The sequence below is a fragment of the Suncus etruscus genome, chromosome 7 (assembly GCF_024139225.1).
Source record: "Suncus etruscus isolate mSunEtr1 chromosome 7, mSunEtr1.pri.cur, whole genome shotgun sequence".
NCBI classification, from domain to species: Eukaryota; Metazoa; Chordata; class Mammalia; order Eulipotyphla; family Soricidae; genus Suncus; species Suncus etruscus.
In genome coordinates this window covers 110,895,290-110,922,583 of record NC_064854.1, presented here as the reverse complement: position 1 = coordinate 110,922,583, position 27,294 = coordinate 110,895,290, and the positions used below count along the sequence as shown (strand labels likewise).

The window sequence follows — 27,294 nt, the reverse complement described above, 5'->3', positions numbered from 1 at the left end:
TATCTGAATATGCACTATGACTCTAGATTTGCTATTACAAATAAACCTTAAGGGCCCGGAGAGATAGCACAGTGGCGTTTGCCTTGCAAGCAGCCGATCCAGGACCAAAGGTGATTGTTTCGAATCCCGGTGTCCCATATGGTCCCCCATGCCTGCCAGGAGCTATTTCTGAGCAGACAACCAGGAGTAACCCCTGAGCAACGCCGGGTATGGCCCAAAAAACAAAACAAAAAAAAATAATTAAATAAATAAATAAATAAACCTTAAAATACCTTTATAATGTGGTTTGACTGTTACTAGGTTTCTAGAGGCAGAACACTAATATGGATGTTACATAGATTTCTCATACAAGTAACTATTCCAAATTACTTTCCATAAAGCTTAGGCCAATTCACACTCATAGCACCTGCATCTGAGAACTTTAGATTAAAATGTAGGATTTCCAAAGTGATGCACTTCACCATTTATTCAGATCAATTCTGAAAAGTTACTAAAGAAATTAAAATGAAGTGACAACTTCAATGGTCTACTATATGTGTCCAAAATTACAGATACCAACCTGGAAGAGCAACCCCCACAAAAAGTAAATGGAATAAAAGCATCATTTACTTGAACTCTCTTGCCACTTCAGATATTCTTTCTTCCTTTTCTTCCTTTGCTCCCTTCTAGGGAATAACCTTCTCTTAGTAACAAGTCTCTGGAGAAACATTTTGTCTCCAGGCGCTTTGTACGCACTTCCTCATGACACAGCTCACACTAAATGATCTGTAAAATGACACTGTCTTCTCTCAGAAGGGCCAAAGCTTCAGTTAAAAGATTTTCTTGAGCAAGGAGAAAAAAAATTTTCAATTCATCAAAAGCTAGCAAAAGCTAGCAAAAGTTAGGGTGATCAGAATTAGTGGGAACACCATAGGAATCAGTCAGCCCACTAGACAATCATTTTCAAAAGCAGTGTTTTAAAATAACTCCAGGTTATCAAGCCTTTGCTAATGTGTTAATCATTATCAAACTTGGAATAATACTTAGAATCTTTACATACTAAATTTACAAAGGACTTACAGATTGCTAGGTGAGGTCACCATACAGCAAATGAGATAATATGTTTTAAAAACAGTTTACAGTTGCCATATCTGTATTTGTCCAGCTTCCTAGACTCACTCTGTTCTCAAAAGAGATGCATAACCAAGCCATAAAAAACCATGGTCACCCATTAACCAGCTCCGCATTAACAGTACTCTTGGGAGGAGAGGGCAGGCCTAGTCTCTGCCCTGCAGAAGCCATGCCAGTTGCTCCCACTACCCCAACTGCCACTTTGCCAATGGCAGCTTCAACACTCAACCATAGAGTTCTACAGCGTCCCAAACCAATCAAAACTCCAGTTATGCCTGTATTTAGGCTGAAATCTCTGGAAGTTTTTTGAAGTGAGTGCAGGCATCCATCTCCCACCTTCTCATACTTCCAGAAGTCCTGGAAACCAAAACTATCCCCCACAAAAGCCACACTCTCAATCACAGAGCTTGAAATTCCTAGATCTGCTTGATTCACCAAATTTTATTCACTGTTGCCATCTCACAATAAAACACACCAATGTAGACATCAATGTGAATTCAAAGCCACATAATGTTCAAAGATGAAAGAAAATGACAGAAAATCAAATAGCAACAGATTGCTTAACAAACCATCTGATAATGACTTAATGTTCTCATTGAGAGATACCATAATTTTCACAGTCTCTTATTACTGTACTTTAAAAAATGTTTTATTTTCTCTTACTTATAAGCAAGCAATACAAAATATATTATTTTATGCCTAGTAATGGGTTAGGCTTGGAATTGTGTGGGAATCCAGAGACAATTGTGGAGGTTATTTTACATTAGTGGCGAGATTGGTCTTGGAACAAATAGATATATCTACAACTATGTAATACATATTCCTTAAATAAAATGATTATTTTTTAAAGGCAGTTTAATATCTGAGCACTGGAATGCAATTTAGTAAGCTTAAGATAAAGCTTGGGAGATGGGACAAAATCAGCTGTAGTATCACTGGCTGTTGCATGGAGAGTTTATATAAAAGATGCAGGAATAGTAAATTGGAGACCAATAAGTTAAATATGACCTGCATTTTTCATGTATCACATTAAGTGCTTGAGGCTTCTTTAAAAATGTGAAATTCAATAGCACCTAAAAGGTCCAGTACAGGACCAGAGCGGTGGCACAAGCCCTAAGGTGCCTTGCATGTGCTAGCCTAGGACTGACTGCAGTTCAATTTCCTGGCTTCCCATATAATTCCCAAGCCAGGAGAAACCCCAGAGCGTCACCGGGTGTGGCCCCCCAAAACATAAAATAAAACAAAATAAAATAAAATGAAAGGTCTTGGGGCCAGAGAGGTGGTGTAAGCAGTTAGGCCTCTGCCTTGCCCACACTAGCCTAGAACAGGTAGGTTCAATTCCATGATCCCATATGGCCCCCAAGCCAGGAGCGATTTCTTTTTTTTTAAATATATTTTTTCTTTAAGTAATATGATCATATTTGGGTTACAGTCATAACCAGAACACCCTCCTTCACCAGTGCAACATTACCCCCTCCCCCCTTCCCATCCCCTGCCTGTTTTCAAGACAGGCATTCTACTACAATAATTTGTTTTTAAGTTCAGTAAGTTGTATTTTTTTCCTTAAAGGATTAGAGTAAAAAATATAGTAAAGGTGTGATAGTGGCAATCGCCAATGTTTGCATAGGTCCAGAAAAATGGAGAAAATGGGGGAAAAAATCCTTGACCTGATTACAAAAAGGCCTCACCCCAGAAGTTTATTGGCATAAGACAGATTCTGGGTTCCAGGCATACCAGTCTATGCAACTCCAGTCATTCTCAAGGTCCCGGTGAAACTTTTTCTCACTTTATCTATAGTTGGTATCAGACTTTTATATTTAAAGACTCTGGATTCTGTGCATTTCTTTCGTTGATGTCAGGCTGATGTGAAGCATCCTCTAGTTTCAGCATATCATTAAATGCAGAGCGATCTGTTGCTGAGTCACCTGGGTGTTGGGAGTACTCTTTGGAGTCAGTCAATGCCAAAGCAGTGGTAGGTCTTCTCTGGTAGAGGCTTGGAGCCAGGAGCGATTTCTGAGCGCATAGCCAAGAGTAACCCCTGAGCAACATGAGGTGTGGCCCAAAAACAAAACAAAACAAAAAAAATGTTTTTAAAAAAAGGTCCAATACTAAACAGTTTACCACAGCTCTACCCTTCCCTCTTATACCACATAGCGTCTCAAATTTACCAGTCTGGGTCCCAGCCAGCATTCCTATTCACAGTCCCTAACAAAGTGGTTTTCAGTCCATTGATTATCTCAATAGGAGTCAACTGTTGTTATGGCTACTTTAACAGAATTATGCTATCTCAGATATGTCCAACAGGATAATGTTGAGCACAAAAGATATTGTGTTTTGACCCGACTTTGTCCTGTTTATACTTTTCAACTTTTCAGAAGGATGTTTATAAATGGCCAGGGAATGATCACAAGGGAATGGCTCCAAATTTCAAGAAACTATGTTACAAGTTTTAATTAATTAAAAAACAAACAGTTTTGTTTTGCTCAATGACTATGGGTTTTTGCCTACTATTTAACATTTCTCCCCAAATTTGGAAAAGACTTAATGTCAATTTTCAGAAGAATTTACCCCACTAGAGCTTAAATGAAACTTCCCAATGACTTTTTATTAAGTGTGCATTTCCCTTACCCCATGCACTTTTCCAAACTACACACAGCAATCTTATTTTTTAATTAAATTTATTTATTTTAGACACTATGGTTGACAGAGTACTCACAATATAGTTATTTCTGGCATTCAATATTCCAAAAGCAATCCTACCACCAGTGTAACATTCCCTCTATCCTTGTTACCAGTTTTCCAACCTTCCATAAGACTGCCTCTTGGCTGGTATAAATTAATTCATTTAATATTGCTTGGTAGAATTAAATCATAATGGAATTATCAAAAAACTCTATTGAAAGAAAATTTGTGAAAAATATGTGTATTATGTCACTATCTGCAAGTTTATTTAACTGTTGACTGCTAGTTGAGCATTCTGTTGTTGGTTTTGTTTGTTTAGCTCATGTGACTTCTATGATAATTTTATACCTAATTTGTTGCTTCTTACTGGGAAGTGAGTACTAAAATTATGATGGTGCTGCAAGGCTCTGTAAGTGAAAGCAGCCTCTTAGTCCAGGACTTTTGTTTGTTTTTGGAACACACCTGGTGACACTCAAGGGTTACTCCTGGTTATGCACTCAGAAATCACTCCTGGCTTGAGGGACCAAATGGGATGCCCAGGGATCAAACCACGGTCTGTCCTAGGTCAGCACGTGCAAGGCAAACACCCTACTGCTTGCGCCATCACTCTGGCCCCTAGTCCAGGACTTTGAGGATATATGGAACTGGGCCCATAAGCTCATATGGCAACAGTATTGGTTCATGGCTATTCAAACTTCTGGAAGTACAGAGGTGTTGGGTGGCATCCAGATCTGACTCCAAGCTGTCCCCGGAGATGTCAGCCACAAAACTGGCATATATGCAGTATGTATGTATGGGCTGCTAGTAGTTTCTACAGAGATTAGTGAAAATGCAATGAAGCTGGTCCATTGATGAGGCAGAAATTGTAGGGTGAATCTGTGTGTCTGCAGTGGTCAGGGCTTCAGCCAGACAGGGGATTTGCTTCATACCTGACCTGGAGCCTAAGAGAAAATAGGTGAGTTTTTGGCAATATTTTTAAAACACATTTTGCATTATCTTATCATCTAGTTTCCCACTAAATCAGTCTTTCTGTCTTAAGTAGGGCCTAATTTTCCACCTTTAGTGTACATTTTCTCTTTGGAATATTTTTTTCTCAGCTCTTTTCATAGTTTATTTACTTTCAACCTGAAATGTCTCAACTACAAATGTGAACTCATTCTGCGTACCTCTCTCTTTATTTCCATTTCCTTTTGTCTGTTGTTGTTGTTGTTGTTCCAATGACTAGGGGGGTCACACACATGCCTGACTGAGGTGCTAACACATTTGGTTGTAATAATCTTTAGGGATCACCAGTCAGATTGCTGGGATCTTACACTCAGCCATAACATATACTCCTTTATTTATGTTGCTCATACACAAGCTCACTAGAGGTCTCTTTGTTTAGTGGAGGCCTAAATACACACATTCGGGTTATAGTGCTGGCTAGAGGTATGTGATACTCACACATACCTGACTATGAGTCAACTAGTTGACTAGTACTGCAACTAGAAATCACTTGCAGACCTAGGAATCACAGATAGGAGCCGTACTGCCAGGATCTCACTGAGTGCATGTGATGGCACTAGGGTTTAGACTCATGTCCATATGCTAGCAAACTGGGCACACTATTTCCTATTATTATTTTGTTTGTTTTAATACCATACCCAGTGCTATAGAGCTTGGGATCTTAGGGAATCACACCTGGTTGTACTGAGTGATTCCCCAAGACTCAGTGCCAGAGACCAAATCCAAGTTGGCCACTTGGACTAACTCTTGGCTCCTATCTTAACGTATGGGTCATGACTCCTTCGGAAGGGGTTGTGAAACATGATAATTTTGAATATTCAATGCACAAAATAATTAAGGGGCCAGTGTGATAGCATAGCAGTAGGGGTTTGCCTTTCATGAAGCCAACTCAGGAAGGACTGCTATTTGATTCCCGACCTCCCATATGGTCCTTTGAGCCTACCAGGAGCGATTTCTGAGTGAAGAGCCTGGAGTACAAATCCCTGAGCACCACCAGGTGTAGCCCCAAAACCAAAAAGAATAAAAGAGGGGCCAGAGCGGTTGCACAAGCAGTAAGGCTTGTGGCCTTGCTGGCACTAGCCTAGGATGGACCTCGGTTCAATCCCCATAGCATCCCATATAGCCTCCCAAGGCAGAAGCAATTTCTGAGTGCATAGCCAGCAGGGACCCCTGAGTGTCACTGGGTGTAGCCCAGAAATAAAAAAAAAGAACAAAATTAATTAAAATCAACTGTGAAATGAATCCAAGCAGTGTTTTTCTAGCAGTGTTTTCCCATGTTGAATTTCTCAGGGAAAATGGGTTTGGTGAAAGAAAAAAAAGGCAACATGAAGAAGTCCAGCTCTAAGCTGTTTAGTTATTCTTCCAGGTTCTTTCATGATCTCACTATGGAGATAATAACTTTCACCAATCTTTCTAAGTTTCTTTTGGCAGGGAGCAGGACAGGGAGGCTGGGGCATTCCTAATTAGTGCTCAGATGCCATGAGGACCACTCACAATCATGTTTGGTCCCAGCTATGTAGTGCCAAGAATTAAACTTTTAGCCTCAAGCATGTACAACATCTTCTTCCACTATCATCACAGTAATTTAATCTCCACCCTCCCCTTGGGTTTTTTTTTTTGATTGTTTGTTTGTTTTGGTATTTTTTTTTTTTTTTTTGCTTTTTGGGCTACACCCAGCTGTGCTCAGGGTTTACTACTGGCTCTTTGCTCAAAAATCACTCCTAGCTGGCTCTGGGGACCATAGGAGATGCCAGGGATCGAACCCGCATCTGTCGTAGGTCAGCTGCATGCAAGTCAAATGCCACACCACTATGCTATCACACAGTCTTTTTGTTTTTATATAATATTCTTTATCAGTGCCTGAAATTTTTCATCTATTTGTTAACATATTTGATGTCTGTCTCCCCCACATGAATGTTGTTGCCAGTAGCTCAGTAAAGTGGGGAGCAAGGGAGGATGACTTGAGGAAAGAGTGCATCTACCTCTCTACTCTGCACCATGGGCCACCAGTACTTAGAAAAATGCCTGGCCTAGACTAGGTCAATCCTAACCTTGGTTTAGGCATTGTGGGGTTTTGGCCTTTTCCTCACAGAAAAGAATTTCTGGAGGAGGCAAAATGATGAAGCAGGATAGTTGGGATATGCTCTTGTTTGTTTGTTTTGGGGGCTACACCTAGTAGTGCTCAAGAGTTACCTCTGGCTCTGTACTCCTGAAGTGACAGATGCTCAGGGAATCACATGGGTTGCCAGAGGCCAAACCTGGGCCTACTGTGTACAAGGCAAACACCTGGCTCGATGTGCTACTTATTGCTTCAGCCACAAGCAACATCATTTTTATTGAGATTTATTTTATTGAGAGAAAGGAGAGAAGAACATATTTGAAAGAGAACAAAGGCTTCTCTAGAGTCAAAATATGCGAGCACAGAAACTAAGACAAGCAAGCTGAATACTTGCTGAAGGAAAAGCAATTTGCAGAGCAAGCTCTGAATGACTTCTGGGATGAGCTTTCTACAGTTCTTCCAAATGTTTTCTTTTTTTCCTTGAGTTTTGCATACATAAAAATTAATCTGGGGGGGGGGCGCTAAGTGGTGGCGCAAGCAGTAGGGCTTTTTCCTTGTACTCACTAACCTAAGATGGACTATGGTTCGATCCTCATGTGTCCCATATGATCTCCCAAGCCAGGAGTAATCCCTGAGCTTCACGGGTGTGGCCCAAAAAGAAAAAAAAATTTTTTATCTGGATGTTGTCATAGGAAAGCCTTGCACAGTTGATAATCCAGACCTGTTGATGCTTCCTTTATAGTCTCAAACATTCACAATCACCTCTTCTGAGGGAGGCCTCAGGTTTCTGGGTCTGAGTAAAGCTACACTGCATAGGTACATCCCTTTGACAAGACAAGCAAATTCAGAGCTTTTCAGAAAGAAGAAACCTGCCTGCACCACCTGCAGGCAGAAATCAGAAGCCCCACCCAAAGGAGGATTTACATCCTCAAGAAAAAGTACTAAAAAAATCTATGAGATCATAAAAAGACTATCATCAGTGCTAGGATTTTCCTGTGACAATGCCCAGATTAACTCCTGTGTATGCAAAGAATTTGAGGGAGAGCATTTGAAAGAATTCTATAAAACTTCTCCTTCCTCTAACAGGCCATTTGGGACTTGTTGCTCTTCAAGCCCAGACCTCTCTTCCTTTTTTAGTGTTTCTTTCCTTTCAGTTTTGTCTGATTTTTGTTTGTTTGTTTTACTCTGGAGAAACACGTATTCTCTCTTGAATACATTTCTTCTTTCTCTCCCTTCAAGACTCTCTAAAGGCACTTAATCCTACTTTATCAGTCTTGATTCTGCCATTTGTGAATGACCCCTAATCTCTGATCGAAGAGCCAGGAGTGATCTCTCAACAACGTAAGATATGCACCCTTACCAACAAAACAAAACAAAACAAAACAAAAGCAAACAGCTTCTTTCTTGTCAGTTACTACACGTTGAAAACCTACCAATGAGCATGAAAGAAGTAAATCCTAGTGTTTGCTGCCATCTTGTGGCGAGAAGTTTCAACTCAAGCAAAATTTGTTGTTGAAATAAAAAAGGGGAAATGTTAAAATTGGCAAATCAGGTATTCAACATTGGCACCCCTAGCGTTTGAAACACCTGTACAAAATTTCAATCTATAATAGAATATCCACAGGGAATACTTTGATATTTCCAACTAACAATCGATATTTTTGTGTGTGTGAATGGCAACAGGGCAGAGAGACTTTACTAACTCTGCTAGAGATAGCTAATAAAACTTGATATTGCTATAATTATTTTTTCTTTTTTGAAACTCAAAACTTCACATCTAAATGTGATGATCAATTGTTGTGCGATTATTTTCCTATCATCCCAGATGGCAGTGGTTAGGCAAGCAAGCCTGGTACCCTCCAAACTTGTTTCACATGGCACCATGGAATTTCCCACCATCGAATCAAATGCATCATTGGCAGCTTAAGTAAAAAGGTAAACAGGGTCAGACCCACACATGATGTCTCTAACACCTGGAAAGAAATAAAGATGAGATCCCAAATCTTTTCTCTGGTTTTCTCCTGAACAGAGAGGTTTGTGCTTTTAAGAGCTAAAACAAGTCCACCTATTCGTCCATTCCGAAACTGATATTACAAATAGACAAAAATGGATTATCCTCAGTTCTGTCTACCAGAAACTTTTAAGGTTACTTATAGAAAAGTTGGCCAGTACAGAAGATTCCAGCAACCCAGAAAGAAAAATGGCTCATTTAAAAGGAAGGGGATTGAAAGGTAGGTACCTGGACTTTGTTTTATTCTACGTTGAATAAGAATCCTTGAGGTTTGCAGTAAACAATATTCTTTGTGATGAATATTCATTGTGCATTTAGAAATGCAAGTTCTATGGGCTAGGACAGGGATGTTGTATTTATACATTGGGTCAGGAAGCCTAGTGCTCCAATAAAGGCTCATGTGATGATCGGACGAATGTGTATGTATGGTTTTTAATTTATTTTTATTAATCCATCATGAATTGCAAAGTTACTCATGACTGGGTTTTAGGAATATAATGTTGCAGCATAACTCTTCCCTAGTGTCCCCTTCCCACCATCAGTGATCGCCCGTTTACTTCTCACCCACCCAGATCAGAAGAAAATGTAATTGTATAGGGGAAAATCTCTTCTTCCCAACGTTTTGTTTTGTTTTGTTTTTTGGGTTTTTATCTTGTTTTGTTTTGTTTTGAGTAACACCCAGTGAGACTCAGAGGTTACTCTGGTTGGCTCTGTGTTCAGAAGTCGCTCCTGGCAGGCTCAGGGGAATATATAGGATGCCAAAATGGAACCAGAGTCTATCCAGGGTTGCAAGGCAAATGACCTACCCCTATGCTATCACTCTGGCTCCTTTCCAACATTTTTTAAACTTTTATTTTAATGTGGTATGCTACTGAAATAGTGATATTAATTTAGTCTTTTAGTCTCAATATTTAATTTTTCATCCCATTTTTGAAAATTCAGTCATACATTCTTTCGTGTAAGTATATTATGTCAGGTAAGTCTACAGTTTTCCTTTTGGCAGTAATACTGGCTATTAAAATATATTAAAATCATAATTCACCTTTGTGCAGATTTTTTCATGTAATGTTAAAACTACCATACCTGATTCTTTCTTTTTTTTTTTTGGTTTTTGGGTCACACCGGGCAGCACTCAGGGGTTACTCCTGGCTTTATGCTCAGAAATTGCTCCTGGCAGGCTCGGGGGATCATATGGGGTGCAGGGATTTGAACCAATGACCTTCTGCATGAAAGGCAAACGCCTTACCTCCAGGCTATCTCTCCAGCCCCATACCTGATTTTTTGGTCAGTGACATGATATATAGAAATATGAGGGGCCAGAAAGATAGCAAAGCGGTGTTTGCCTTGAAGCAGCCGATCCAGGACCTAAGGTGGTTGGTTTGAATCCCGGAGTCCCATGCCTGCCAGGGGCTATTTCTGAGCAGATAGTCAGGAGAAACCCCTGAGCATCGCCGGGTGTGGCCAAAAAAAAAAAAAATATATATATATATATATATATATATATATATATATATGAATGAAATACACCAAATATATATTTAAATTTTGAAGTGCAGCGTGGTGATTTATCCTCAATTTTCTTTGAGCTTCTTTCTCACCATATTCATAAGCATTTACTTCAACTTGACACTAAAGTCAAGTGTTTTCATGAGGCCTGAGGCATCAAAGACCACACTTCTAAGTTTCCATGAGGAAAATTAAATTTTATAGAGATTTCTGATGCCAATATGAAATTGAGGTGAAGGGAAAGCAATTTAACCAAGTAACTTATGAACAGTATTTTAAAAAACAGGATGAAAAGTTTTTGTTGTTGATTGTTTTTGTTTGTTGTTTGTTTTTTGCTGCTATTACTTTTTAAGAACAGTAATTACAGAGGTTATATTCATAATCTCTGGGGCAAAATACTGGTTGTGGCCAGCACTCTTGGTACTATGAAGAATAGTAGTCATGGGGCCGGAGATATAACATAGAGGTAGGACATTTGCCTTGCATGCAGAAGGACGGTGGTTCGAATCCTAGCACCCCATATGGTCCCCTGAGCCTGCCAAGGAGCAATTTCTGAGTGTAGATCCAGGAGTAAACCCTGAGTGTTGCCAGTCAGATGCAAGGCTTTCATTTCATTTTTTCACTATTCAGTAATGATGTTTGCTGTGGGCTTCAGGTGAATAATTTTAACTATATGGAGGAATGTTTCTGCAACACCCATTTTACTGAAAGTTTTTTTATGTTTTGTTTTGTTTTGTTTTTGTTTTGAGGTCACACCTGGTGATGCTCAGGGGTTACTCCTGGCTATGCACTCAGAAATCACTCCTGGCTTGGGAGACCATATGGGATGCTGAGGGATTAAACCTCGGTTTGTGCTACATCAGCTGCATGCAAGACAAACGCCATACTGCTGTGCCACCACTCTAGCCCCTTATTGAGAGTTTTTATCTTGAATGGGTATTGGATCTTGTCAAATGTTTTTTCTACATCTATGGATATTATCCTATGGTTTTTATTTTTTTCCATTTATTGATCTGATGTCAATCAATCTGATTGATTGACTTGCAATATTAAATCATCATTGTTCTTCAGGGAAGAACTCTAGTTGGTTGTGGTGGCTGTTGTACATAAAAGAAATGATGAACAGAATAAGGAAAGACACCTCACAGGCTGGGAGAGAGAATTTATCCACCATTCATCTGGTAAAAGATGAATATATATATATATATATATATATATATATATATTTTAGAGCTTTAAATAAAAAAACATCAACCCCACAATAAAAAAGTGAGAACAGAAACTTCCTCATAGAAGACATACAGATGGCCCAAAGATATGTGGGAAAAATACTTGACATCACTTATCATCAAGGAAGTGTAGATCAAAACAACAAAGATATCATCTCACATGAGTGGGACGGGTACACATGTCATAAAGAACAAAAACAACCAGTGTTGTCTTGATGTGGAAAAAAGAGATCCTCATTCATTGCTGGTGCGGATGTACACTGATTCAGTCTATTTTGAAAACAATACAGACACTTCCGTGAAAACTAGGAAGTGATCTCCAGAAATTCTACTTCTTGGCATCTATCCCAAGTTGCCCAAACTCAATTAAGAAAAGCTATTTGCCAGGCCAGAGAGAAAGTACAGCAGGAAGGGCACCTGCCTTGCAACAGCGAATTGGATTTGATTCTGAGCCAGGAGACATCCATGAAACTTCTGGGTGTAGCCCCCAAACAAATAAACATTTTTTTTTTAAAGGAAGGCAGAAAAAAAAGAGAAAAAACACTTGCACTCCTATATTCATTGTATGGCACTATTCACCATAGTCAAATCTAGACACAACCCAAATAAAGAAAATACTATGTAAACAGTGCTTACATAGTATATATATATATATATATATATATATATATATATATATATATATATATGTATGTATGTATGTATGTATGTATATATCAGTGCTTTTCGCCTTTTTCCAATCATGGCTTCCATTTCAACATTGTTTCCTTCCTAAGGTTCCCTGTCCTATCCGTTGCCTTTTATTTTCATATAGTGAGACCTGCTTATAGACTTTTCATCTGTGGCCTTCTTGAGCTATCTTGCAGATTATAAAGCCTGTGGCTGAGGAATGTTGACATAGGTTATGTTCACTCTATTATAGAGATTAACATTGTGATTAGATCATCTAGTCATAAATAATTTGCTCTTTCCAAGATTTTATTTCCTTACTTGTAAAATAGAAATGACGGTTTAAAAGTTAAAAATTTTACACATAAAAGAACTTAGAATTATCAGTTCATAGAAGGATTTTTAAGAAACAGGGGCCGGGTAGGTGGCGCTGGAGGTAAGGTGTCTGCCTTGCAAGCGCTAGCCAAGGAAGGACCTCGGTTCGATCCCCCGGTGTCCCATATGGTCCCCCCAAGCCAGGGGCGATTTCTGAGCGCATAGCCAGGAGTAACCCCTGAGCGTCAAACGGGTGTGGCCCAAAAAAAAAAAAAAAAAAAGAAACATAATCTTTCTAATACTAAAAATAATACAAGTGGTAACTTTGGAAATAATGCTTCTGGTTGTTTGGTCTAAAATATTCAATAAAAATATGGTGTTATGAAACCTTTATGAAAATATTCCTGTGCTGATAAGATGGGATTTTTGCCTTGATTTTGGCAGTATCCAGTTTGACTTTTCTATTTTTGGTTTTTGGGTTACACCTGGCAGGGATCAGGGGTTACTCCTGGCTCTACGCTCAGAAATAGCTCCTGGCAGGCTCAGAGGATCATATGGGATGCCAGGATTTGAACCACCGTCCTTTTGCATGCAAAGCAAATGTCTTACCTTCATGCTATCTCTCCAGTTCCCCAGTTTGACTTCTGACACAATATATGTCCCTCACCTCCCCAAAGCACTGCCACAAGTGCTTTGAGTACAGAACCATGAGCTCTATAAAGTATGGTTAATCCCTTACCTCCCAAAAAGAACATTCTGTACCAACTACCCTAGTAGATTTTCATTCATTACTGTAATGAGAGCTCTCATTACTGTAACTTTGAGACTAACAAATCCAGCAAAAATTGCCTGAATCTTGGGCTGGAGAGATAGCATGGAGGTAAGATGTTAGCCTTGCATGCAGGATGGTGGTTAGAATCCTGAGATCCCATATGGTCCCCTGAGCCTGCCAGGAGCAGTTTCTGAATATAGAGCCAGGAGTAATCCCTGAGTGTTGCCAGGTGTGACTCAAAAACCAAAAAAAAAAAAAAATGTACCTAAATCTACCTGAAAAATGGAGAGAATGGCTAATTTGACAATATAAGCTACTTTTTTAATAGACTCATGCCTAGACTAAAATTTGCATTCTACTTTTGGTCAATTATTTTGACTTTTCTAGATCTGTTTAGTTATTAGTAAAATAAAGACAATATAATGGGACCTGAGAGGTAGCACAGTGGTAGGGCATTTGCCTTGCATGTGGCCTACCTAGGAGAAACCTGGTTTGATTCCTGGCATCCCATATGGTCCCTAGCCTGCCAGGGGATGATTTGTTATTTTTTGTTTTGTTTTTGGTTTTGGGCCACACCCATTAATGCTCAGGGGTTACTCCTGACTAGGCACTCAGAAATTGCTCCTGGCTTGGGGGACCGAATGGGATGCCAGGGATCAAACCAAGGTTCGTCCTGGGTCACACACATGCAAGGTAAAGGCCCTACCACAGTGGTATTTCTCTGGCCTGGGGTGATTTCTGAAAACAGAGCCAGGAGTGGCCCCTGAACGCTGCTGGATGTGGCCCCAAAACTAATCAATCAATCAATCAATAAAGTTTATAAAAAAGACAATATAGGGGCCAGAGAGATAACATGGAGGTAAGGTGTTTGCCTTGCATGCAGAAAGTCGGTGGTTCAAATCCCGGCATCCCATATGGTTCCCTGAGCCTGCCAGGAGCAATTTCTGAGCATAGAGCCAGGAGTAACCCCTGAGTGCTGCTGGCTGTGACACAAAAAAAAAACAAAATAAATAAATAAATAAGACAATATAACCTATAATGGCGCCATAAAGATAAATAAAACATTGACCACCATGAATTCACTACAATTTAGTGACAAAATACTCAATATTCCCCACTTGTTTAAAATTATTCTTTGCTAACTTTTCATTTTCCTAACATATGTTTTTGTTTAGGTGGCATAGAGCTGTATCTACAAATTTGGCAACTCAAGATGTATTATTTCCCAATGATGAATCATCTAATGAGAGCAACAAAGGATTCCATGAAAGTCAGCAAAATGAGAAGAAAAGCTTGACGAGAAAAGTGAAGACTGTATTGAGGAAGATGCTCTCCTGCAAGAATCGAAGCAGACCTGCAAGTGTCCATGGAAAGAGCTCCGAAGACCATAAAAAGACCATCTTGTCAAATTCACAGAGCCTTTTTCCCAGAATTGTCAAAGAGCTTCCATCTCCTAAATTATTTAACAAAACCAAAATAAGAAAGCACTCAGAGAATGGTAATCAAGGTAAATTTATGTTGAAGGTCTGAATTTAAGAGGAAAAGTGAGCTTGTTTTAAAACAAATAACCTTTCTGTCCAGAATGCAGGATTTACTGGGAGCTTGTCTGAAATGCAGATTCCCCAGGTCTCATCAGATCTAGTGAGACAGAATCCACATTCCAGAAAGCCCCCTCCCTCCAGGGGCTGGAGTAGTAGCATAGCAGTAGGGTGTTTGCCTTGTACATGGCTGACCCAGGACTGACGTGGGTTTAATCCTCTGCATCCCATGGTCTCCCAAGGCAGGAGCGATTTCTTAGAGCAGAGCCAGGAGTAACCTCTGAGCACCTCCAGGTGTGGCCCAAAAAACTAATCCCCCCAAAACAACCCAGCAAGGCCCCCTAGGTGATTTATAGGTATATCTATTTTGAAAAGTTCTGAATTGTCTTTGAAATATTCGGTCCAATCCAGTGCCATCAATCTCAAGCCCCTTTTAATTTAATTATTATGGGGCTGGAGAGAGAGCACAGCGGTAAGGCATTTGCCTTAGATGCAGAAGGACGGTGGTTCGAATCCCAGCACCCCATATGGTTCCCTGAGCCTGCCAAAAGCGATTTCTGAGCATAGAGCTAGGAGTAACCCCTGAGCGCTGCCGAGTGTGACCCTCCTCCCCCAAAAATGTAATTATTATGCAGACATTGGCATGTATACGTGGCCAATTCCTGTTTTGACACCAAAAGTGCAAATGATCCACTGAGCAATGATAGGGACACCTCTGTCCAGAGTCAGTAATAGATCCTGAGCTCTGCAGGAGCTCAAAACCCCCATGCCTCTCCTTCCCCTCCCAAATGTTTATTAGTGGTAAATTTGACTTATTAATTTAAAATGTCTGTGCTATATTTAAGGAGGGTCCTTTAAGTTATGATTAATACTATTACAAATGTTTGTATTATTTTTCTCTGCTATTTTACTTCTAGTTTGTTTGTTTTTTTGAGCTATATCTCCTCAGGGGTTACTCCTGGCTCTGCACTCTTGATGGTGCTCAAGGGACAATAGGGGATGCTGCTTAGGACTTAAGTTTGCTGCATTCAAAGCAAGCGCCCCACCCACTGTACTATTGCTCCAGGCCCTGTAGCTTTTAAAAATTAACAGGCTTCAGGGCTGGAGCCAAAGCACAGCGGGTGGGGCCTCTGCTTTGCACGTAGCTGACCCAGGTTTGAATCCTGGCATTCCATATGATCCTTCGAGCCTGACAGAAGTAATTTCTGTGCACAGAACTGGGAGTAACCCCTGCGCGCTGCTACTGGGTGTGGGCCAACACCACCACACTCACCACACAATTAACAAGCCTTAGTTTTCAGAGTACTTTTAAGTTTGCTGGGAAAATTGAACAGAAAATCCATAGAATTCATATCCTTACTCGACTCTACATTCCCTTATTGAGATTCTTCAGTAGATATTTTTCCTTTAACTTTGTTTTGTTTTAGTATCATGAACAGGGTAATTGCTTTTTAAATTTTATTTTCTAACAAATGGAAATTCTTGGCTACCAAGTGCCATCCAGATCTATTGGTGCCATTTTCCCAGTGACTTGTGCCCACATTGAGCTAAGTACTTGCATTGCTTCTGGGGATACAATGCTATTGCCACTTAATAGACTGCAGTGAGGTATAACGAAACTTTAAGCAGTGGGAAACCAAGAACTCAAGAGACTCACATTGTCTAGTTGATCCACAATATCTCCAAGGTCTTTCTTAATGTAGCATATTATAATTGTTGATCAACTATTGTTATTATTATGCTATTATATATAATTATATGTAATTAATTATATATAAGTAAAATATAATCATATATTGTAATATGGTATATAGTATATTATGATATACTGTATAATATTACATGTTATTATATTATTATACTTGTTACTTGTTAAAAGTCCATAGTTTAGGGGCTGGAGTGTTACTACAGCAGGTAGTGTGCTTGTATTACACTTAGTAGTCCATCAACAGTCCAGGTTCAATTCCTGGCACTCCCTATGGTTTTTAAGCCTTCCAGGAGTGATCCCTGAGAGTAGAGCCTGGAGCAAACCCTGAACACCATTGGTTGTAGCCCCAAAACCCAAAATAAAAATAAAATAAACTTTATCGTTTTCACCCAGATTTTCTCTTTGCCTATAGGTCTATAGGTTTGAAAACTACAGCCTCTCATATTATGTAATCACCATTACAGTAGCATTCAGTGGTCCTCAAACTATGGCCCGTGGGCCACATATTGTATTTGTATCTGTTTTGTTTCTTCATTGCAAAATAAGATATATGCAGAGTGCATAAGAATTTGTTCATAAGTTTTGTTTTTACTATAGTCAGACCCTCCAATGATCTGAGGGACAGTGAACTGGCCCCCTGTTTAAAAAGTTTGAGGACCCCTGGATAGATAATGACTTCACTGCCCTTAATATCCACTTTAATGGCCTTTGACAACACAATACTAAAAACATACATGTGCAGTTCTCATGTATAGATAAGGAACACATGCATAATCACCTATTTCACAGGATGATAGGGCTGCAAAGCTGTTGGGAGTTGTTTTTCAGAAGGGAAAAAAACTACTAAAACTGATAGCTTCCAGATTTGTCCTTTCTAACAAAAACTCTGTTTTGCAGGTGGGAAGCAGTCACTAACTTAAGAATTACCTGGCATGGCTTGACCTATTTCTGTGAAAATAACTGAAAGGACAGCTCATCAGTCTAGCCTTGAATATTGCAGCAAGATACAGAACTAAATTCTTCCTAATCTGTGGTGGTTTTTTTTTTTTTTTTCATTTTGGTTAGAACTGCAAATTTCTATGCTATGTAGTATTTTTCCAGCAGCTGTTCCCATCCCTCAGACTACAGCTCAAACAGCATGATTCTGTTTCAGCTGTGGTCCAAGCATAGGCACTCCTTATCCTTCTTAATCCATTTGACACTTTAAAACAAGTATTGCTAAGTAGTTAGTTGATGTCAGTCTCCAATAATTTTTTTTTGGGGGGTCATGCCTGGCAGTGCTCAGGGGTTACTCCTGGCTCTACTACACTCAGAAATCACTCCTGGCAGGTTCGGGGGCCATATGGGATGCCAGGATTCGAACCACCGTCCTTCTGCATGCAAAGCAAACTCCCTACCTCCATGCTATGTTTCTGACCCAATCATTATTATTAAAGAAAAAAACATTTTTAACTTTCTTTTATAATAAAAAACTATTGAATACTCAAACTGAGGGTTTATGCAATCTGAGTAGCAACTTTTGTTTGTTCTTGTACACCCAGCAGTATTCAGGACTTACTTCTGCCTCTGCACTCAGGAATCACTCCTGGCAAGGCTCAATGGGACCATATGGAATGCCAGGGATCTAATCTCGATCAGCCTTATACAAGTCAAATGCCCTTTCTGCTGCTTTATTGCTCCAGCTCTGACTAACAACGTTTTTCAAGCACCTTCCTTCATTAAAAAAAAATATTATACTTAAAGTATGAATGTGGCAACAATGGTGTTGACATTTATGATCTTGGTGTACAATTACCAGAGCTCATCTCATAAACATGTCCATGAAGTCCCATCCATACCCCTGTGTCACATCTCATCTGACTTGCAATTTTAAGAGTTTCAGGGTATTTTCCTGACCCAAAGTCAATCCCCAGCACCCCCATAAAATTCCCTGAGTTCTGCTAGGAATGATCCCTGAGCTCATACCCAGGTGTAAGTCCAGAGCATACCCAGGTTTGCCCTAAAAAAAAAAAAAAACACAACCTACACACACAGCAAAACAAAATAGAAGTGCCCCCCCCAAAAAAAAAGGTGAGAGGAGAAGAGAGGCATGTTAGTCAATAAACTAAATAGGTTTCTACATTATTCAGGCAAAAAATGATATTAGCTTGGAGGTGAGAAGTTATAAAATTTGCATAAAGCTGAACAGTGGAGAGTGGTAGAGAAGAAAGAGTCCTTGGATTGAGCAGCTACATCACAGAAGAAGGCCCTCTGCACCCCTGTCCTACTTCACTGAGGAGTGTTATTCCTAGAAAAGTTCCTCTCAGACCAGCAACACAAGATTTTTATACCCAGTGTGGAAATGATGAAACAAGAATTGAATACACCATTACCCCAAAGCCTTTCAATCCTTATGAATGAGTCAAAGAAAGTCTCCTTTTCTCCCCCAATCCCACCTCCTCTCTTGTTTTTATTTAAAAAGAGAGCTGAGCACTTGAGGTTATCAACAACATGGTTTTGTTTTCTCTTGTATTGATTTTAGCTTCTGTTTATGATACTGATTTTTTTCTTATTTATTATAGCATTTTCAAGTTTCTTTTACAGATATTTTGATTGCATTAAGAACTGAATTGGAAAAAGAAAAGTAGTGAGTCCAGGTCCACACAGGTTGAGAATATCTTGAGAAAAAAAAAATGGAAGATGGTTTATGAATGAATAACCCAGGAGTTGTATGACTTGAGAGTAAACTTGGTTTCCATCAAAAAATGGTTTAAGGACCATCTTAGACATTAGATACACTTTTCCAGATTGTCCAGCAGATAAAAGGAGAAGCAATGGAGGGCGAGAAATGAAGTACCAAAAACAGAAAGTGACTACCTTGTCAAGACTGGCCCCAATTTTGGAGGTCGGACTCACAAGAATATATAGTGTGGTTTGAGGAAGTAAAACCATCTTGTATGTCTTTTTTAAGCAGAGGGGGCACAACTGGCGATGCATAGGAGTTACTCCTGAGTCTTAACTCAGGAATAACTCCTCACAGTGCTTAGAGGAACATATGGGATGCTGGGGGTAGCACCTGAGGTGGTCATGTGCAAGGCAAATGGCTTCCCCACTATACAATAGTTTCAGCCCAACCCCATCTTACATTTCTAAATCCTAGGGATTTAGCTACTGAGGGAGCATGAGATGCAGTTTTTTTTAATGCTTTCTACTAGAAAAATGTTTCTATCATCATGCTCATCATCACGTTCTCCCCACTTTACTCCTTTCTAAGCGACTATACAACTTGATGTTGTGGAAGCAGAGACAGAGGAGATAACCCAAGAAAATACACTTCTCCGAGCCAGGAGAACCACCAAGCGACTGTCTGTGACATCTCTGCCTTCAGGACTGCAAAAGGTATGAGGCTAAACAAACTCGCTCACAAAAATGTACACAAAAAGTCAGTGTTTGGACATGTTGTCAAAAACACTTTCACTTCTACAAGGCCCTCTTAATAAGACCATTAAATTTGCTGTTTGTGTCTCTGCTGAGAGGTTAGGGCACAGAAGGTAGGGTTTACAGGTCTGATTTCTCTATATCTGAAGTCAAGATTTTTGTTACTACATTTGAACTAATCTAGTCAGTAATCTACCCAATTACTTCTAAGGTCTGATTTCTCTATATCTGAACTCAAGATTTTTGTTATTACATTTGAACTTATCTAGTCAGTAATCTACCCAATTACTTCTAACTACTGTTATTTACAATTATAATCTGGGCAGCAGTGTTGCAAGCATTAGAAAGACTGTCCATTGTTCAAAGGTCAAGTTGGTATATAGTAGCTTCTCGCCCGTCATGTATGTTTTATGGAGAATTCATTAGACAGCCCCATAGAACTCTCAGAGTATGCAAACATATATCGCTTGATACAGTAGTTCTGAATTGCTTTGAGACTGAAATATGGCCAATGTGGCCAAGAAATTAATTTTATTTTATCTTAATTAACATTTTATATACCATTTAATATACTATTTATATAGTATAATACTATAAATTTATATTTATAATCATCTATGTCATCTGGAAGTACAACTAGATGATGTAGAACTGTATAAATCAGAGCTTGCACTGATCTGTAGTTATACGAGGCTATATTGTCCAGATTTTATTTCGAAAAAGCCCTAAGCTATTATTATTAAATATAACAGTATTTATCTAAAGCTGATTATGTTGTAGGCCCTCTATGTGCTTTATAAATCTCAACTCAGTTAATTCTTACTGCTATCATTATTTCAGGGATGGCATTGAGAGATTAGGTAATTTGTCCAGACAAGTGACAGAGCTAGGCTTCCTGACTCTAGAAATATTCTTACTGACTTAACTAGTTGCTAACGTATTGTCTACATCAGGGGTCCTCAAACTTTTTAAACAGGGGGCCAGTTCACTGTCCCTCAGACCATTGGAGGGTCTGACTCTAGTAAAAACAAAACTTATGAATGAGTTCTTATGCACACTGCATATATCTTATTTTGCAATGAAGAAACAAAACAGATACAAATACAATATGTGGCCCGCGGGCGATAGTTTGAGGACCACTGGTCTACATGGTAGTCAATAGTCACATGTGACTATTTGAGGTGATTACAAGTTAGCTTCTCTAAGCCAGAAAGATACTACAGTGGGTAGGGTGCTTGCCTTGCACACAACTGACCCTGGTTGGATCTTCAGTACCCCATGTGGTCCCTGGGTATCACCGAGCATAATTTCTGAGTGCAGAGCCAAGAGGAGTAAACTCTGAGCATCAATGGGTTTGGCCCAGAACCTTCCCTCCCCCCACCAAAATTTAGTTCCTCTGTTGCACAACTAATGCTTTAAATACTCAAAGTCTATGTGTTCTTCGAGTACTCAAAGTACAGCAGGTAGGATGCTTGCCTTACACTACTTTGACCTAGGTTCGATCCCTGGCATCCTATATAGTACCTGAGCCTGTCCAGAATGATTCTTGAGTGCAGAGCCAGGAGTAAGCCCTAAGCATTGACAAGTGTGGCCCCCAAACCAAAAAAACAAAATTAAAATCCATGCATCATTATAGTTTCCAAAATGTTTTGATACCAGAGGAAACCAATATTTTGGACCTTGCCTCTCATGTGTTAGGTTCATATATCTGTTCTGTGCTTTGAAATTTCTAGTTTTGTGTCTATGAAGGTAACTTAATGGACATGCTTTGTGAAACTTAAAATGAGAGTAGACATAAAAACAGGGCAGTACAAAGCAGGGGATAAGGATAATCTTTTGTGCTAAAACAAGCAGAAACCCATATGGGAGAAGCTGAAATTTGATCTCTCGTGGCAAATGTAAAGGCTAATTCCTGATAGATTTTAAAACTTTGGGAGGGTATAAAAATACCTGCATGACTTCAATAAATATTAACTCTTCATAGGATACAAATATAAAATACCTTGTAAGTCAGGAAAGATACATTTCACTATATTAAAATTTAGTAATTTTAGTTTAATTTTAATTTAGTAAATTTAGTTTATCAGGCCTGGGAATGTGGTACGAGCATGTCTTCTATGTACTTGAATTCAATTCATGTCACAGCATGCTCCTCCCAGCACAGCTATAATCCTAATAGCCCCTCAAATCTCTGATCCCTGACCACTGTAGTCTAGAAACAAGCACTGAACCACCCAGACAACTGGGAGTGGCCCACAGACCCTGTGCACTGCTGGGTGTGGCCCCAGCAGTAATAACATTTCTTTTATCAGGAGGCAGAGAGATGCTACCGCAGGTAAGGAATTTGATTTTTCAAGTTGCAACCCAGGTTTAATCTCTGGTAACCCAAATAGGTCCTTCTAGCTCTGTCAGAGTGAATCCTGAGCCAAAGCCAGGAGTAAGCCCTGGTTAGGGAATGAATACCCACAAAAATAATACATTTATCAGAAGATTAAAGGCTTTTGACTATAGAATATTGTCTATCAGAATTTTCTCCAAAATTTATTTGAATTGTGCTTATTTTAAAAACAGAATATTTCAAGGGCTGAGAAATAGTATTCCATTTGGGACACTTGTCTGGCACATGGCGAGGCTCAGTTTAATCCCTAGTATCCCATATAATTCCTGAGCCTGCCAGGAGTAATTTCTGAGCATAGAGCCAGAAGTAAACCCTGAGCACTGCAGGGTATGGCCCCAAACCCCAAAAGAAATTAAATTAAAAATAAACTTTGGAAACACTAAGACTATATATAATGCCCAAGCACAGTTGGAACTGCAGAATATGCCTTTTTTTTTTTTTTTTGATTTTTGGGGTCACACCAGGTAGCACTCAGGGGTTCCTCCAGACTATGCTCAAAGAAATCGCTCCTGGCAGGCTTGGGGAGACCATATGGGCTGACAGGATTCGAACCACCATCCTTCTGCACGCAAGGCAAACGCTACACCTCCGTGCTATCTCTCTGGCCCCAGAATATGCTACCTTTTAGAAGACACATTCTCCTTCTCACTTGCAAGTAGTCTCACCTGTCCTATTTTACACAACCTGCCTGGCTCTTTAGGCACTTAACTATAATTGTTTAACAAACATAGACACCACTTAGTAATTAGAGTGTGGCAACTGTTCAGTAGGAAAACTTCCCTGGGTTTATGATAGAAGTCCAACTTCAAGTAGATTTGGGGTGATTCAGTGAGTGCTTTCTGGGGAGGTAGGCACAACAGTGGTTTTACGGATTCATTTATTGATTTCATCAGGCAAAGAAAGGGTTGGAGGTCCCATGTAGATGTGGTCACAGACCCTACTTTGTGTAGTTTACTACAGTCCTCATGCTAATTATTAAGTGCAAAGGAAAGGAAGAGTAAACCCAATCAGACTTAAAAGGCACATTAGCCAGGAGCCATCTGACCTAGGAATGATTTCCAATAGCAGCACTATTAGAATAAGTTCTTGTAACTAGCAATCCAGGGATGACAGGAAAAGCATCAGGCATGGGGTGAAAAGGACCCAGAGCTTTCTTTTAATGCTTCAAAACATGCCTACCATGAAAATAAGGAAAGCTGATAATGAGCTTTTGGGGGCACTGGTCCACAGCAGCCTTCTCTCACTGCGCTTAGTAGCCACAGAAGCAATTTCTTCCTCAGCTTGCAAATGATCTGCTTCCTCCAGCCCTAAAACTGGTTTTTTTTTCTTCTTCTTCAGAACTAGATAATCTCATTTCTCTGCACCCTATAGATCTCTCGGAGCACAAAAGAGGAGATAGATGCAGCATGGAGAATAGAATGCATATGTACTCTATCCAACCCAATGTTACATGGCAAATGTTTAGTTTATAAGAATCATGTCCCAATGAGAACCGTTATTGATGTTCCATCACAAAAATAACATTGATCCTTGCTAACTGGATGTTTTTGCAATTATGGTAGGTTCCATATTCATCAAAAAAGAGATCACACTTTCCAGCACTTAAAAAAAAGAAGCGTAACATGGAAAAGATTCTCCGAAAATCAGATTTGAATGTAGGAAAGCTTCAAATGCAGGTACTGGATCAAGGCTTTCACTTCTGTTTCAGAAGCAAACAGCCATGCTTTACTGAATGTACGGACACTAAACAGCATGTATGTGAGACAAAATTAACAGTCAGCTTTAAGAAATAGTGTTAGTGGGGGGTATTCTGTGCGTGGGTAAATAATTGCTAAAGGCATCTAGGATAATGCTGTGTGCCTAATAAATATTAAGTGAACTCAATTAAAATGAAGGCAAGCACACAGGATTCTTTTAAGAAGAAATGAGATGGTCTTTACCACTAGGTGGTAAATGTATGTTTTCAAGCTCTGTTTGCTATGACTTGAATTAAAATACTTTGGGACTTGCAAAATGTCTAGCAATTCCTGAACTCAACTCTTCAGTAAAATAGCCATCACTTTAGCTTTTGACAATGTTTTTCATTTTCTTTTTTATCTGTTTTAGGTAGATGACCTCATAGAAACAGTGGCTGATAAGTCCATGAAGTTACTGGCCCAAAGACATGCTGAGCTTCAACAGTGTGAGTTTCTAGGGGATGAAATTCTTCAGTCTTCTAAACAGTTTCAGAGGATCTCCAAGAGAACTATGAGGAAGTATAAATTGAAAAATGTGTGCTTCCCATGTACTTGCTGCTGCTTCTGATTTTGTTCCTGAATGCATGAAAGTTGCCTTTAAAAGGATTCTTTTTGGGGGTAGGCACAAATAAATAAGAATAAATTTCTTGGGGCCAGAGAGATAGCATGGAGGTAAGGCATTTACCTTGCATGCAGAAGGATGGTGGTTCGAATCCCAGAATCCCATATGGTACCCCGAGCCTGCCAGGAGCGATTTCTGAGTGTAAAGCCAGGAGTAACCCATGAGCACTGCCGGGTGTGACTGCCCCCCCCCCCAAAAAAAAAAAAAAAGAATTTCTTGAGCATGGCCGAAATAGCTCAGATGAGAGACCATTAGACTAAAGAATAAATTACTTTATTGTACTAATGGGGGGGGCAATTTTTAGAATATTCTGCCCAATAGTTCTTAAAAAGTTTTTTTTTCCTTAAAAAGTTTTTTAAGGAACCTGAATGAAGGCTCAAAGATTGGAATTTCAAACTCCTGTGACCTGCAGGCATAGAGGCAGTTCAGCAGCCCTACTGTTAGGGATCTCCAGCAATAAAGGGCTTGGAAGATGGTTCAGTAGCTTAGAAAGTGCAGAAGGTAAAGGGAACACATCCTAAATTTATAATCCCCAGCGATAAACATACATACCTGAGGTGATCCTGATCAGCCCTTAGTTTAGCTAAGGTCTTTGGTCAGGGAAGAAAAATAACCTCTAAAAAAATTTTTGGTTTTTTTTTTTTTTGGGGGGGGTCACACCAGAACGCTCAGGGGTTATTCCTGGCTCTACCCTCAGAAATAGGCAGGCTTGGGGGACCATATGGGATGCAGAGATTTGAACCACCAACCTTCTGCATGCAAAGCAAATGTCTTACCTCCATGCTATCTCTCCGGCCCCTAAAATTTTTATTTTTAATTGAGTCAATATAAACAACATTTTGCTTTATGATTCTTATTAATAAGAGAAAACAAATGCTGATCAGGGTACAGCAATCCTGCAAAAATATTTCTTTAGTGACTTGCCAGAAGGTATAGATCACTTAATATGATTACTCTTGAGAGAATTTTAAGCTTTAAAGAATTCATTTTGTTTGTTTATGGGCCACACCCAGCAATACTCAGGGTTTACTCCTGGCTCTGCATTCAGGAATGACTCCTGGTTGTGTTCAGGGGACCAGATTGGCCCCCAAGATAAGAATTCTTACTAAAATTATGAAAATGTAACAGCATAAAGGATTTTTACAAAGTATTATTTTTCTAAACTTAAGTAAACGTATAGAGAGAAATCTAGTAAGTTTTCAACAAGCTATTAAATGCTTATAAATTTTATGTGATTCAGAGGTTGGAACAATAGCACAGCGCATAGGGCAATTATCTTGATGCAGACAACCCAGGTTTGATATTCGCATCCTATATGGTCCCTCAAGCCTGCCAGGAGTAATTTCTGAGAGAAAAGTCAGGAGTAACCCATGAGTGCCACTGGGCTGGCCCCCATAAAACAAAAACAAAATAATTATGTGATTCAGTGTTTTTATAGATCTTTTACATTTAACAGCTCAAGTATTAAGGGAAGACCTAGAAAGTAATGCATATTGATTTATTTTATATCTTTATATTATTATCTTTTATTACTCTTTCCATGCACTCTCTTCCACGAGTATATATCACAAATATTTTCCACATAATTTTCTAATTCTTTGCTCTCCTGAAGCCCGTTATTTTCAAAGGTTGTAACCATTTCCAGAAATGAACTCATTTTCCTATGTTTATCTTGAAACACAACCTTCAACCTTCAACCTATTTTATCCATTAAAAACTACCTTAATAAACTGGAGAGATAGTATAGTAGGTATCTGCCTTCTTGTGGCCATCCCCAGCATCCCATACGATCCCCCAACCTGCCAGGAGTAATTCCTGAGCACAGAGACAAGAATTACTGAGTCCCACCTGGTATGGCCCCCAAAAAACAAATCAAATCAAAACAAAAAACCAAATTACCTTAAATATTAAAAAGCACAATATTTGGCTGAATAATATTTTATTAAACATTTGAATGTGGTTCTAACTTTTAACATTTAATTTAAAAAGTCAATTTATTAACAAAAATCTATACTGAATTCATATTTTTATGTAGAGAAATATAAATTGTGCATTAAGAATTAAAATGAAGTAGCTCACGACCAAAACTATCTGAAGAGCACAACAAATTCTTATTTACTATCACTACTTCAGTATTTGTGGGAATGGTGAATGATTATGATTTAGAATTTGTTTCCATGCTTGTTTCTTGAGCTTCTTCTACCTCTGAGAGCTTCTCATCATCTGCAATGAAGAAACAAAACTTTGAAACTCAAATTGGCTTAAATTGTTTTAAAAAATAGTTTTTCATTAGCTAGTATATTCAAAACAAAGATAGCAATTTGGCAACTTATAAGTATATTCAGTCCATATAAATACTTCATTTTAAATATGATTTAAAAATTGGTTTTAAATATCTTACTTTGATTTTTGTTCATCATTTGAATCAAAATGTAAGTTTTATGTGATAGATTTCATTAAAAGATCTGTATCTTTTTGTTGTTGTTGTTGTTGTTTGTTTGTTTGTTTTGGGGCCAC

The 27,294-nt window shown here is 39.1% G+C and overlaps 2 protein-coding genes across 2 annotated transcripts in view; one reads left to right on the top strand and one right to left on the bottom strand.

Moving 5' to 3' along the window:
* Positions 1-8,962: 8,962 nt before the first annotated feature.
* C7H3orf49 (chromosome 7 C3orf49 homolog) lies at positions 8,963-24,723 on the top strand. The gene is made up of 5 exons (XM_049777673.1): positions 8,963-9,087; positions 14,534-14,856; positions 19,858-19,982; positions 23,982-24,095; positions 24,526-24,723. Exons 1-5 carry the CDS (start codon positions 8,963-8,965, stop codon positions 24,721-24,723), a joined length of 885 nt encoding a protein of 294 aa, XP_049633630.1.
* A 1,976-nt stretch (positions 24,724-26,699) lies between these two features.
* THOC7 (THO complex subunit 7) overlaps positions 26,700-27,294 on the bottom strand; it is a 34,000-nt gene continuing 33,405 nt past the window's right edge. The window contains exon 8 of the mRNA XM_049777120.1: positions 26,700-27,000. Within this exon, the coding sequence (XP_049633077.1) occupies positions 26,933-27,000 (68 nt within the window). The 3' untranslated portion in view covers positions 26,700-26,932. The remainder of the gene's footprint in view (positions 27,001-27,294) is intronic.

What these genes read in the sequence shown, in the direction of transcription:
- C7H3orf49 (XM_049777673.1), top strand. Translation starts at nt 8,963, where the DNA reads ATGGATTATCCTCAGTTCTGTCTACCAGAAACTTTTAAGGTTACTTAT. An exon ending in AAGAAAGCACTCAGAGAATG is followed by an intron (nt 14,857 to 19,857) that starts GTAATCAAGGTA and finishes CTCCTTTCTAAG; the next exon opens with CGACTATACAACTTGATGTT. An exon ending in TGCCTTCAGGACTGCAAAAG is followed by an intron (nt 19,983 to 23,981) that starts GTATGAGGCTAA and finishes CAATTATGGTAG; the next exon opens with GTTCCATATTCATCAAAAAA.